Raw genomic sequence first — 15,468 nt, 5'->3', positions numbered from 1 at the left:
TCACTCTCTCTGTTCCTACGTCACCACACACCAACGGATCTCTCCCTCACCACTCCCTCCGGATCCCTCACCGCCCCACCAACGGACCTCTCTCCCGGTTCCCTGCAACGAGCACTAAGTATCACCTCTCCCACTCATCTACACGTGCAGCAACAGCTGCAGTTAGCCCTTTTCCCCTAAGCAATGAGCATTTTCCCCTTGATTTACCCTTACCTCCCCTAGACAACGCGCTAGCTTATTAACCCCTTGCCCTATACAAAGAGCAACCCTTTGAGCCCCAACCTAGCCCTGCACATTACACCATCCCCTGGTTAACCCTTTCCCACCTACCTGCATATTTCCCCCTGGTTAACCCTTTCTTACACTACCTACACATTCCCTGGTAATCATTTCCTTCACTACAAACTGCATATTCCCTTGGTATTTAACCCTTCACATTCCTTGTCTTTATTTACCCCAACGGTACAAAAGTTGACAGTTAGAGCTAGGTGGGAGTGGGATATAAATAGCGTGTGTGCATTGTAACTTATATGTATGTTTAGATAAGTGGGTGGGTGTTAGTATAGTACTGTAGATATCTTGTTAACAATACTGTGTCACGTGTAGTGCCAGTATATTGAATACATATTAAGTTATTATGTGTATTGAGGTATACTGATACTATACCGTGAATATTTACTGTGTTGTGTATTTTGTGTTTTTATATCTTCGTGTGATTTGTATTAGTAATAAACCTTTATTTGATATACAATTGTGTCGTGAATCACCGTGTACACACACACAGTGGCATAGCAGATAGATAGTGTAATACAAGGAAAAAGGTAGGGGAGCTAGGAATGACCCTAATAAAAGGAGGTAGTAAGAGTGGGTGACACGAGCCAGTGAACCCCACTAGTATACCAGCCCCTTTACAATGGACAATAGTCCCCTTTGGGTTTAGCCACCCAGATTTAGACAACCTAAAGCATGGGGTCTTTACCCGACTTGCCAAACAAGAACAACTTACACAGAACATGTAGAGTAATAATTTGGGTATCTCTGCGAAATCTCCATTACTCTGTATTAATTTACCAAAACAGTTTTTCTGATAATCATACACAGTTTAAGAATATCTGTAACAAATCTAAGGGAGAGAACAAAGAGGGTAGAAGGGGAGGGGTATGTACAAAGACATAGGTATTCCATTACAGCTCTCGAAGGAGCATAGGCAATCATAATCAGTGTGCAGCTCTATTTATCTTTAAGACCCAGGTCCTCGGGTTCACAGACTTAGATGGTGAGGATTATTTAGACTCTCCTGCAAGAAGACGCCCGTCTTGGGCATTTAGTCTAAAGTCTGATGATCCCATCTTAGTAAGTATGGATGCCTTTTTCTCTTCTCTAGGGGTCCTATATGATGACCCAGATGCCGCCCTTTCTGGTGCTGCCCATTTACACTCCTTAAAACAAGGACACAGAAATACATAGGAATAGTCTGCAGAATTTAGACGGTAGATCACAGATAGTGAGTGGAATAAATCCACCCTTCGTATTCAGTACTACTTGCGTCTCTCAGACCAAGTTAAACATGTCATGGTAAAGTTTCCTCCACGTGACTCTTAAAGACCCCTGCAATTTTGGCCTTGAGGTTAGAACAATTTTGTTATATTTCACGCTTTGCATCCCGGTGCTCATAACTTCTTTATTTACATGACGTAGTTGTATGATACTTTATTTTTTGCGGGACGAGTTGTACTTTATGCAGGTACCATTTTTTGATACAAATATATTATCGTTTAAGTTATATACATTTTTATTTTGGCGAAAACTACGAAAAAAAGTTCTGCTGCAGTTTTAGCATTTTTCTATTTTTCTTTACACCATACACCGATCATAAGTAATGTTATACATTTGTTGCACAGGCTGTTACGGTCGTGGCAATACCAAATAGGTCTATTATTTAATGTTTTGGAACTTATATTTTAAAAAGTTTATTTATTCAAAAATGTATTTACTTTTTGCAATTTTTTTTTATTTAACATTACGTTTAAAAAAAAAATATTTACCTTTTTTTTAATCCCATAGAGGGATTTTTTTTAATTCGGATTTTTCAACTGTAATGTACTGGCATACACCGCGTTCCAAATTATTATGCAAATGTTATTGTTATTTTTCGCTGATTTTCCTAAATGGTCGATGCAAATGACAGTCCGTATAATCTTCAAGCCATCAATCGTTGGGAGTATAATGCAAATTTTATTGAACAAATCTCCTAATGATAGATTTTTTTTGAGAAGTAAAAAAAACTCAAAATGCACGGTTTAAAATTATTATGCACAACAGAGATCAAAACATTTTAAAGGTTGTGAAGAGAACTAAAATGGTAATTTGTTGAATTTGCAGCATCAGGAGGTCATATTTACAGAAATCAAAAGCTCTTTCAATAAAAAAAAAACGTAACAGGCCAAGTTACATGTTAACATAGGACCCCTTCTTTGATATCACCTTCACAATTCATGCATCCATTGAATTTGTGAGTATTTGGACAGTTTCTGCTTGAATATCTTTGCAGGATGTCAGAATAGCCTCCCAGAGTTACTGTTTTGATGTGAACTGCCTCCCACCCTCATAGATATTTTGCTTGAGGATGCTCCAAAGGTTCTCAATAGGGTTGAGGTCAGGGGAACATGGGGGCCACACCATGAGTTTCTCTCCTTTTATGCCCATAACAGCCAGTGACACAGAGGTATTCTTTGCAGCATGAGATGGTGCATTGTCATGCATGAAGATAATTTTGCTAGAGAAGGCACGGTTCTTCTTTTTGTAGCACGGAAGAAAGTGGTCAGTCAAACTCGACGTACTTTGCAGAGGTCATTTTCACACCGTCAGGGACCCTAAAGGGGCCTACCAGCTCTCTCCCCATGATTCCAGCCCAAAACATGACTCCGCCACCTCCTTGCTGACATCGCAGCCTTGTTGGGACATGGTGGCCATTCACCAACCATCCACTACTCCATCCATCTGGACCATCCAGGGTTGCACGGCACTCATCAGTAAACACCACGGTTTGAAAATCAGTCTTCATGTATTTCTGAGCCCACTGCAACCGTTTCTGCTTGTGAGCATTGTTTAGGCGTGGCCGAATAATAGCTTTATGGACACTTGCAAACCTCTGGAGGATCCTACACCTTGAGGTTCGCGGGACTCCAGAGGCACCAGCGGCTTCAAATACCTGTTTGCTGCTTTGCAATGGAATTTTAGCAGCTGCTCTCCTAATCCTATTAATTTGTCTGGCAGAAACCTTCCTCATTATGCCTTTATCTGAACAAACCCGTCTGTGCTCTGAATCAGCCACAAATCTTTTCACAGTACGATGATCACGCTTAAGATTTCTTGAAATATCCAATGTTTTCATACCTTGTCCAAGGTATTGCACTACTTCACGCTTTTCGGCAGCAGAGAGATCCTTTTTCTTTCCCATATTGCTTGAAACCTGTGGCCTGCTTAATAATGTGGAACGTCCTTCTTAAGTAGTTTTCCTTTGATTGGGCACACCTGGCAAACTAATTATCACAGGTGTCTGAGATTGATTACAATGATCCCTAAGGGTATGTTCACACGGCTTATTTACGGACGTAATTCAAGCGTTTTACGCCTCGATTTACATCCGAAAATGCGCCTCTATAGCGTTGGCAAACATCTGCCCATTCATTAGAATGGGTCTTACGATGTTTTGTGCACACGGTCATTTTTTTTAACGCGCCGCTGTCAAAAGGTGGCGCGTAAAATAGACGCCCGCGTCAAAGAAGTGCCTGTCGGACGCTGTCGTGTGAACATACTCTAAGACACGATACCGTCCATGAGTTTAATTGAAAAACGAATAATTAAATGTTTATGACACTTAAATCCAATGTGCATAATAATTTGGAACACGGTGTATATCTGTATGCCAGTACATTAGTATGTGTACTGTTGGTACATAGCCAGTTGTTAGGGCATACTCCAGTACGCCCTAACAGGGAATATGGCCAGACAGATCTGGGGTCCTACAATGGACCCTAGGCTTGCTGGCCATACAAGTTATGGGATTTACACAAGTTACAGGGATTTAATTTGACGGAATCAAATGACAGTGTCCCCCCTTTTCATATGCACTTTGAATGAAAGCAATTAGCTTTGATCGTGGAATTCAAGGGGTTAACGATGGAAAGAAGAGGTTACTCCTCTCTCCACCGATAGAGCAGGGCTGCGGCTGTGTACTACAGCCGTTGCCCTGCTCCCGATTGCGCGCGAAAACTGGCTGTCACACAGGACGAGAATGTTCATCCTTATGTGGCAAGCACCCGCCGCTCAGGATGAGTATTCTCATCCTGTGTTGGCAACCAGTTAATCTTGTTGACCCTAAACATCGACCAAAGCCATCAGAGAAAGTCTGTTAGGGAGGCTACCATTTGTCATCCTGCTGTCTTCACATATCCTGATGAGGTAAAGACAGAGCAAAGGTAAATTTATCAGCTTAGGCTTTCTAAGATGGAAAAGGATAAGAAAATACTCCTAGGTCTTTGTTTATAGTGTGGAAATAAGGGACATTTGGCCCTGAAATGTACCCTTAAGAGGGGAAAGGTTTGAAGCCTAGAAGGTAAAAGAGATTTTTCTAGGTCTATTTATTTTCTTTGCCTAAAATATACTGTTGCTGCCCACTAAGGTTGAGCAGGAAGGTGTATCCTTGCCTGTACAGGTCTTTGTAGATTGTGTTGCAACAGCAGATTTTCTAGATTTTGATTTGACCCATAGTTTAGGTATTAATCCCGTTCCTCTGGAGAAACCCATTGGTATTTGTATCAGAATCCCTTTATCCGGGGAATCTGCAAGGTTCTGCACACCCGGTCTCAAGTTGTCAGTAGGAGGTATCTACTCAGAGACTATTTCTTTTTTATCAAATTATTATTGTCATACTAACCCTATGATTTTGGTTACCCCTGCAGAGGCAACTGAATAATCAGTGTCGGTCAGATGACCACACTGGGCTTAGTCACTGTTGCTTGTGTAGAGAGGCGACGTGATTGGTCGGCCACTCCTTTAGAATACCTCCCGCAGCATTCATGTGTCGGCTATAGTACTTGCTAACTGTTTGAAACGTGAGAATCTGATTGTGTGTTCCAGTCCAGTCCAGTCTAGTGCTGTGTTGTGTTTTTCCAGATCTACCTCAGTATTTCTTCAGTCCGTGCTAGGCTTGTTTAGTCTTGTTAGTTGATTAGTATCATCCTGTTTCGTTGTGTTCTTTTCGGCTTACCTAGTTTCCCTGTATTTGCGATCGGTTTTAACTGTTTTTTATTGCCTCTGGCTCCTAGGTTTTCCTGGAGGCTATGCTAGAGACACTGTCTGCAGACCAGTGACTGTTCTCACCCACCACCTGTGGTTAGCATCAACCATCATCCGTTTGTTCCTATTATTCAACTGACATCTTTACCTTGTACCCTATTTCCTTGTATTTTTGTCATCTGACAGTATTGTGATAAGTAATCCATAATGTACCGTCCGTGGTTGCTGACCACGAACTCCTTCCATACAGTCGACGCCCTACTCTCCAGAGATGTCTGCAAATACGGACGTCCTGTCCCATAGTGACAACCAGGGTGCGCTCGAGAGCTCAGTCCAGAATTAAGAAGCCAAAGCGCACGCATGTGGGAGATTGAGCTGATTGCTCCCAGAGCACCCTGGGCTATAAGAAGGTCCCAGCCCTATCCTCCCATGCCTGAGCGTTGTTTGTCGTATCCTAGTTTGTGCACCTCAGGTGTTAGACTTTTAGCCACAAACATGGATTTTTATGCATTATATTTTACAAAACAATACACTTTTGATGCAAAATTGCATAAACTCCCATACATGTAAAGTGCTGGGTGGCATTTTCACAATGTGCCAAGTTGTCTACTTTCAGAAAATATATGTATGGGGGTGTAATATGATTTTTTTAAAATTTCATAATCCAGGTTGTATGTGTGCTTGTCGAAAGTGAGACGTGCCCCAGCAGCAAAAGGGTTAACATTCAGACCTCAGCTGCTACAGAACCTCTTGCGAAAGAAAAAGAAGCACCAAATGTCAGTATATCTGAAGTTTGCACAGAAAAAACAACATCCTACTAATGTAATCTGTGCCAGACTGCTTCTGCAGGAAGAGAGAACACTACTCATTTCTGTATAATCGTCAAGTTCTGACATCAGAATGTACTGATTATATGTATATTATTTACAGACATGTCTAAATGGAAAATATTTTTGACGTGTGTTATAATAAATCTAATATATTCAAAATAATCAATAGCCAAAATGACAAAAGTGTGTTATCCTCCATCATTAATCTCCTATTTTACATCTACAAGGTTATGTATTCAATCAAGAAAATTCCACTCAAAGAAAAGGTGTAAGTAAAAGAGTAAAAACGTAAATAAAATAATTGAACAAGTAACGGATAGGTTAATTGACTTCCTATGACATTGGTCCTATGTCTGTCTGTAAGAGGGTGAATTATATTATTAAAGACTATGTACACCTTTGAAAGCAAAACTATTTTTTTTTGTTAAATAAAAAAGATGTACCAGTGTTGTGTAACTTTGTAAATTACTTTTATTAAATTAATTTAACTTTTTTTTTTAGATACAGCTACTGTGTATTATAAAGTGTGTATCATTTTGAGCCTCACTGGGACTGATGGCAGTATTTACATTCTGTGTACAATGCACTGGAATATGATGGTGCCATATAGCAATAGCAAATAACACTATGGAGTGATGTGCTCAATGGATAATGCATTTCATACATAGTTTGTTACTATGTATCAGTGAATAGAACATACAATCAATAGTCAGCAGTAGGATTAGGCGACACTGTATTGCTCCTACTACTACGTATTGTATTTAGTAGACCACAGCTCAGTGCTGTGTTTGAAGTAGCACCTTGGACAGCACCAAGTCTTTCAACTGCAATATTTTTTCCTATGCACTGATGATTACAGTGAAGTGTAAATGCGGCAAGTGGAGCTGCACTGCCCAAAACAGATGGAAGAGCAGATGGATTTGCAGATTGCCGTCTCCAACTTTCTCAGTGTGAAACAATGTTGCTAGGTTAAAATGGTGGAAAACATTAGCAACCTTCCAGGGATTTGTGGAAAACTGGCCATTGTTTTCGATATAATAAATACACAAAGATGTATACATGTATATACACAAACATACATAGAACAGATTTGAATGTGTGTGTGTGTTTATGTATATATGTTGTCGCTAGGTGAGAAATGAAGATGTATACATTACCTTCCTTCATTGATGAGCTCAATAAAAGCCAGACCAGCATTCTTCTGAATAGAGTTTTGCCATTCCTAGAAGAAACAGATGAATTAGTAGAATAATAAAAATGATATATTACTATACATGTGTATACTTATATCATCATATCATGTTGGGTGAACAATGTATATACAGGATCGTGGAACTGTAGTACTTTTACAGATGTAGCCATCTTTACCTTAACTCCTAACGCATTAAATACAGTGGCAAGAAATTTTAACTTGACTTTTTCAATGCCTTTTCTTTGGCTTTCGTTGTGGGTTATCACACTGCAGCAAGTTATGGCTACATTTGTATACACTTGCAATATAATGCAATAAGAGTGAGAATTAGGAGTCTGCAGATTGTATGGATGAACTGTAATTGCTTGTAATAACAGGAATTATTATTGCCGCTAGACAAACTAGAACTTTGAGGTGCCTGAAAATAAAGCAATATTTATATATCTCATCATCTGCATTCAGGTCTGTACCAACGCAGCGCACTGTTAAGATGCCCTTAAAATGGTTTTCCCATAATCATTATTTTTCACCTATCCACGGGATAGGCGATAAATATCTGATTGGTGGGGGTCTGACTTCCCATAGGAATGGAGCAGTAGTGCACATCGCCCACCGCTCCATTCATTTCTATGGGGTTGCTAAGCACCATCTTCAGCAGCCCCAAAGAAATGAATGAAGCGCTGGCAAGAATGCGCACCACCGCTCCTTTTCTATAGGGCTACCAGGAATAGCAAGGTAAGCATGTTCTCGTGATCGGCGGGGGTCCCAGCGGTCGGACCCCCTCCAGAAGCTTCAGATATAAAGTTTGTGCCACCAAAGGAAGTTTGGAACTTATTGTTAAGAGTTGCAACAGTTAAAGGACTAATTTTCTCTCCTTTGTGCTTGGCAGTCCTATTCGGTATGCTCGTGTGTCCTACAGCTCCTAGATATGTTTTCGCCTCACAATAGGATGAAATGAGGAGGCAACTCATGACACGGAGCTCTCCAGTATAATTAATTCTGCTAATGTGTGTCTATGTAGATTAACAAGGCTGCATACTGGAATGTATGAACCGGGTAGGAACGAGAGTGGCTAAAATAGCTTATAGTATTCGATGAATGCATGGATGATAGACACAATCAGATACAATAATGGTAAGCAACAAGACTATAGATGTATGAAGAGGCCCCAATCTACAAAACTTTTCCTATCATCACTCCAAAGTTAAAACGCAGCTTGCTTCTAACAATGTTCATCACCTTTGTTCAACACTAACAATGTTGAGCGCAGATTCGCGATCGTGACAACGCACGAATGAATTTCAACACCCTTGCAACCATTTTTGGCATTACTCTAATGCACCTAAAATTTAAAAAAAAGCAATAGTCTTGATTAAAAATCCCCTAACATATTAGGTCTACAGCTCCTATGCCGATGTCTCCATGGTTACAGACTACAAACAAACCTGTGTGCAGTCTGATCCATTGTTACTCCACTCTAGATGTTGGATTATCCAGGCAACAATGGAGATTAAATCTTCTAGTATTTATTAATCCATATTCATTAAGACAGAGTTAGGCATATTTTAAACAGGAACAGCACCGCTTACGCTTTTTCAAATGTATAAAGTGATCTTAATCATAGCCTCTCCTTCTGCCCCTGCTTGTCTACAGGCAGTAGAAGTGGGACGATGGGGACGTGGCTTGGAGCTGGAACAGAATGGTCGTTGCTTGATCCCACTCTCCCCCAGGCTACCTGCACAAGCAACTACAACAGTGGTACCTATTATTACCAAGTGCCGAAAAACTGCCACGTGGCACTCTCCACCATAAAGGCATGACAATAGGCAGGAAGTCTCCAAAAAGGCTCACTGACTTTTTCCTGGCGCAGATTTAGACCAGCAATGGCGGTGTCTCTCCAACCCCATCTCCTCCACTCAGCATCATGAGTGACGCAACTGCGGCTGCAATTAACTTCTAGTGCCTCAGTAGCATCCTCCCACGGCACAGGAACACAGCAGGGGCGATCAGCTTCTCCACCATCGCTCAACTCTGCATCAGGCCACAAAAGAGGCTCTCCTCCCAAAGATTGCCTTTAAGCAGACGCTCCACAGGTTAGTGCTGAGGGTGCCATTTGAACCTTTTCTACACACACGTTGCTCCACTTTACGTCACCAGCCAAACAGCGTCATAAATGGGATACCCTATTTGATTCTAACTCTGCCAGCAAGAGCCCAGTGTCCCCTAATTCTATACCTCCAGAAGACTCTCTTAAGGCTATTACTGCTAAAAAATCAGGCAGCTTCAGATTCCTTCCTAAAGGAAGATGTAAAAGCCTTGCACAACTCCATCCAAAAGGATATCACAAAAGCTATCTACAATGACACTACAGTAATTGAGTCCATTTGGGAGCATATATATCATGTTGCACAGAAAATGGGCAACACTTCTAAAGCGCACTATACTCTTGTTGACACGCACAATAAGTTTGAGGATTAAATGGAAGAAGGGAAACAAACTGGATGATATTGAAGACAGAAACCGCAGACATAATGTTAAATTCCGGGGAATCCCTGAGTATATCCCTGCATCCAAATAAACCTTCCTATTTATGACAGCTTATCAAAGCCCTTCTTCTTCCCTATTTTCCTCAAGAACTGCCTATAGACTGGGCACATACTGTAGGCCGGACACCATTCCACGTGACATGACCGCCTGTATCCATTTCAATTAATGTTTTCCTCCAGGAGACTGTGCAAATTACCAGAGCCCTATCAACACATTACCCGGTTTACCGACCTTTCACAGGCAACAATTGCGGCTAGGAGAAAGCTATCCACCGAAACCCAAGCTTTGTGGCAACAGGTCAGCCCATATAAATTGGGCTTTCCAACAAAAAATATTGTTACAATAAATGGAGCCACCATTTTCAACACCAGAGAAAGAAACTGATCGTCTCCATCAATGGGGAATCAACTTGCCTACTTCTCACCAACAAAAGGAGATCCAGAATCAACTGCCATTGAAGACCGTCCATAACTGGAATACAGTTTCCAAACCCACTTTTGGCACCTACAATTTCCATACCTCCTGCAGATTTTTACCTGTTCATCTGCTTTCCTGCAATTTTTCCCCTGAGTTAGCTCAGTCTGATTCATTGCACAGTGCTACTGAGGACTTTGTTTCACCTGTTTTACTGTTCAATGGATGTTGACAATCCTTTTGTGCTCCTTTGTTATACACCTTTACTGTACATATCGTTAAGCTGCTACTTCGGATCTCTAATTGTGGGCCGCTGTAGGGAAGTTTCCTAGCTCCTATTCTATCGCCCATTTAACCATCTTGCATGGCTCTTAAATTTTTGACACTCAATGTCAAAAGGACTGAACATTTCTTCATACGGAAGAAAGCAAAATAACTCCCAAAGCTGACTCAAGCTCACTTGAAGAATTTGTCGTCTCTACGCTTTTCAAACAGAGACTTTTCACTAATTTTCTACACAATCTCTGGAAAAAAGGCGGCTGGGGTGATCATAAGGGTATGTTCACACTATAGCAGGCTTTTACGTCTGAAAAGACAGACTGTTTTCAGGAGAAAATAGCTGCCTCGTTTCAGACGTAAATGCTCCTCCTCGCATTTTGCGAGGCTTCTCTGACAGCCGTAAATTTTGAGCTGTGCTTCATTGAGTTCAAAGAAGAACGGCTCAAATTACGCCTGAAAGAAGTGTCCTGCACTTCTTTTGACGAGGCTGTGTTTTTACGCGTCGTCGTTTGACAGCTGTCAAACGACGACGCTTAAATAACAGGTCGTCTGCACAGTACGTCGGCAAACCCATTCAGATGAATGGGCAGATGTTTGCCGACGTGTTGTAGCCCTATTTTCAAACGTAAAACGAGGCATAATACGCCTCGTTTACGTCTGAAAATAGGTCGTGTGAACCCAGCCTTACTGTTAAAAATTCCACTGGTTTTCAAGTAAATGAAGTGATTTCAGAAACAAGGGGGGGGGGGGTTTAGTGTCCTAATTTGGACTATTAACAATTCCATTTACACTACAGTAAAGTTTTCCTCACAGGCTTCTTTCCTAAACTTCTTGAAGTCTAAAATTTAGAGGAAATCTCTAGGAAAGTTATTCTCTGCGGAGATTTTATCAAAATTCATTATGTTAATTTGGACTCTGCTTCCAAGGACAGTAGACCTCCCCCTCAGCTGAGTCCCTGTCTCTTCCAGGAAGATCTAAATAATACATGGCAGTGTTTTGATGCATCAGAAAAGGACTTCATGTTCAACACTAAAAGTCGCAACACCTATACCCGCATTGACATGTTTCTAACTGAAAAGTGGCTCTAGCTGATATCCTAAAATGGGACATTGGACAAATTATGTGGTCCGACCATGCCCAGAAAACCTTGCTCTTACGCACCTGGTCTTGTCCCATCAATACCTATATGTGGCACAACAATACCTACTTAATATCCCCTTAAGTCCATTCCAGATACCCTTTCCACGAATATCAGGGGATTCAGATATCAATATACTCTCTATACAAAAACTATTTTCCCCTATGGAATGCCCATAAGGCATTTGTTCGAGGCCTGCTTATTCAACAAGCAGCTCTGTTTAAATAGCAATATACAATGGTGCATGCTGTGTCCAAGTCCCGGTCGGTGCAAACCATCCACGTCATTAATGTCAGACGTCTTTAATTTGGCCTTGACCTCTTGGAAAGTCTGAGGAATAACAAACCTGTCAGACCTCTTTCTTAATAATTCCTTTATGATATAAGTTTTCCCATCCAGAACATAACTCTCCAGACCTCTCCTTCCCCTGGTATTCGGGGTATTAAGCCACTGTATTCCTTGCTTTAATTTTGTAAAGTACAATTTTTAGACTGGGAAAAATACTTCTATAAAAAGTTCAGCCCCCAAGAGCGGACACAAGCTTTTCTGTGGGCACACAAACCAACCTCATGTGCCTCCTACTGGGAGCAGAACCATAAGCTATTCTACCCATCAACAACTCTCTCACATTTAGCCTGACTCTTCCCCAATTTGCTGCAGAGGTTGTGGAGGTATTGGTTCTGTGTACCAAATCTTTTGAAGCGGCATTACCAATTATTGGTCCTTCTTTCCTCATTAATAGATAAGATCACCAAAACTCTTACTGCACTTCCTGCTCACCTGTGATGTTATCTATTGCTTTTCTTCCATTATAACATTGTCACACAATTTATAAATCTATATCCACATGTGAAATAGTCATTGCTTTTCTAATTTTGCGACTGCTTTTTCAAATGTTAAAGCCTTCAATAAAAACTTATTGAAAGAAGAAGAGGGACAGATGGAAGAGAGTAACCCATGACAGCAGGATCAGACTACACAAGGTTTGTTTGTTGTCTGTAACCATGGAGACACATAGATATGCATTGAACCTGTAGACACAAAACAGTAGCATATTTTTATCATTACTATAAACAAAGTTACTTCATTGTTGTTTTTATTTAACCCCTTCCCGCCCCAGCCCTTTTTCAGATTTTCATTTTCGTTTATTCCTCCCCACCTTCCAAAAGCCATAACGTCTTTATTTTTCCGTCGATATAGTCCTATGAGGGCTTGATTTTTGCGGGACGAGTTGTAGTTTTTCGTAGCACTATTTATTTTGCCATATGATGTACTAGAAAACGTGAAAAAAATTATTTGTGGGGTAAAAAAATGACAAAAAAAACAGCAATTCCTCCATGGTTTTTTGTGCGCCGTTTTTACGGAATTCAATGTGAAATTAAAACAACATGTTAACTTTATTCTGTGGGTCAATACGATTACGGCGATACCAAATATATATATAGTTTTTTCTATATTTTACTACTTTTAGATGTAAAAACCTAAGTGTAAAAAAGAAAATTTATTTTGTGTCGCCAAATTCCGAGAGCCATAACTTTTTTTTTTCCAGCGATTAATTGGTATGAGGGCTTATTTTTTGCAGGATAAGCTGTAGTTTTGGTGTACATGCGATGGTTTGATCACTTTATATTTCATTTTTTGTGGCAGATGTGGGGACCAAAAAAATAGAGATTCTGGCGTTTACAATTTATTTTTTTTACAGACTACTGACTAGCCAATCGACCCAGACAAATACAATAGAGGCCACTAGAAAAATCTTATTAAAAAATTAAATGGACCACAAATAAATAGCAACTTCTCTTTTTAACAAGTTAAATTGCAAAACCAGACAGAAAATGGAAGAATGTGGCACTTTTTCTGGAAATAAAAGCAGACCCTTTTACGTACTCACACAACCCATTAAGTGTTCATTGAAATTTGCAATGGAAACTTATGCTTGAGAATATAACTGGACCTCAGTGAACACAGCGTCAACTTTCTGCAATGTGTAAGTAATTTTACATCTTTTAGATCATCTTTAATGCCGTTTTCCAGGACTGTTACTTGGAAGCAGAAATTTGATTCAGGTTGCTTCATTATGCCTTCCCTATGCAAAGTACAAAATCAGATTTTCCTTCTTGCTTTATTGCAGTTATGGTTCCTGTTAAAACGAGTAAAGGTCAAAACAAAACTTGACAAATGTGCGGGGCCAATTGTTCTAAGCCTGCAGCCAATTTCTTCTATACCATCATTGGAATAAGGTGGCATTTTTGTAATACAAAAGAAAATTCAGCTGACATATGGAAGCCAATCTAATGTAAATATTTAAATATGATTTCTAAATTCATACTCACGCAGCCATTTGTTTCAATAAAGAAATCAACACAACATTCAGTTGCTATAGTTGCCGAAGGGTTAAGACAACCTTATGAGCAGCAACTGGAAGCAATTATAGATAAGTATAGAATCTGATAGAAGACAGGATTTTTCTTTAAGCGAGCTCTAGATCTGCTAGTCATCAAAGTTGGGGGGAAAAAAAGTGAAACAAATTTCTACACGAGTTATTTTGAAAATCCACCACTAACAACGTTATCAAAGGCATGACACAGTCTGAGGAGAACAAAGACTGGCCCGGCCAAGAAAAATATCTTCATTCACTTAAAGAACCACTAAACTTCAAATATAAAACTGCAGTACCAAGGGGTTGTTGACCAGATGAAATCCAGTGAAATGGATTCTTCTTACGTAAGCTATAATTGCTTGTTAAAGTTGAAGAGTAACTACACTTTCATCAAACTTTTGATATGTCAGAGATATATCAAAAGTATGGATTGGTGGGGATCCAGGTGCTGAAATGCCCACCGTCGCTGAAACGAAGGTGCAGCAGCGCTCAACTGAACGCTTTGCACCTTCGGCTGTGATCGGCGCTCCTCATCAGCCTGAAGACGCTCACATACACTTCCTATGAGAGTCGTCTTCAGACGGACAGGCATCGATCATACCCGAAAATGCAAAGCGCTCAGCTGAGCGCTTCTGCACTTTCATTTCAGCAACGGTGGAGGTCTCAGCAGCCAGATCCTACTGATCCAAACTTTTGATATGTCTCCATGCCTTATCAAAAGTTTGATGAAAGTGCAGTTACACTGTCGAGAAGTGAGAAGGAACTGCTGTCGATAGGTGGGGGTCCCATCAGTGGGGCCCTCAGCGACCAGGCAATTATCACCTATCGTGGGTATAGGTGATTATTTTTTAATCTGGTTATACCCTGTTAACCTTCCCTGGAGTGCCCGTAGCAACACGTTCCTTGTCCCCCGAGTGGCCACGGGTGTGTATGCGTTATGTCGGCAACTGCTGGGAGCACCACGGGGAGAGAATATAGTTTATTGGGTGGTTTTTATGCTTGGGTGTTTTTTGCAGCGGGAAAATTCGGTATAAATTCACACAATTTGGTCCGGATTTCCTTACGAATTCACGGTCAGATTTACTGTTGCATTTTAAACAGCAAATCCAACCTGTGTGGATGTGCTCTTATATTGCAAGGTCACAATGTATAACTGCAGTTAAAGCTCCGAAAGTTACAGTCTTAGTCTGTTTAGAGCACTATTTCCCAAACAGGGCTCCCTGGAATGCAGGGGCTCCTCGGAACACAGCAGCAAGACCTGTTACTTTCGCAGAAGGGATGGCAAATAGATCAACTTGCTCAAAGATGCTTGAGCAAAATAGTCCAAACATCTAAACCAGATAAATAGTGCTAGGGAAGAATTCTAGAATGCTTTATCCGCCCATAC

General features: G+C 40.6%; 1 protein-coding gene across 7 annotated transcripts in view; it reads right to left on the bottom strand.

The window, feature by feature from the left end:
- NBEA (neurobeachin) overlaps positions 1–15,468 on the bottom strand; it is a 575,138-nt gene that overhangs the window by 238,163 nt on the left and 321,507 nt on the right. For all 7 annotated transcript variants that reach the window (XM_075851713.1, XM_075851718.1, XM_075851715.1 and 4 more), the window contains one exon: positions 7,289–7,353. In XM_075851713.1, coding sequence (XP_075707828.1) covers positions 7,289–7,353 — 65 coding nt within the window. The remainder of the gene's footprint in view (positions 1–7,288; positions 7,354–15,468) is intronic.

The sequence above is a fragment of the Rhinoderma darwinii genome, chromosome 2 (assembly GCF_050947455.1).
Source record: "Rhinoderma darwinii isolate aRhiDar2 chromosome 2, aRhiDar2.hap1, whole genome shotgun sequence".
Taxonomy (NCBI): domain Eukaryota; kingdom Metazoa; phylum Chordata; class Amphibia; order Anura; family Rhinodermatidae; genus Rhinoderma; species Rhinoderma darwinii.
The sequence above is the reverse complement of the archived record's forward strand: the minus strand, read 5'-3'. Positions and strand labels throughout refer to the sequence as shown.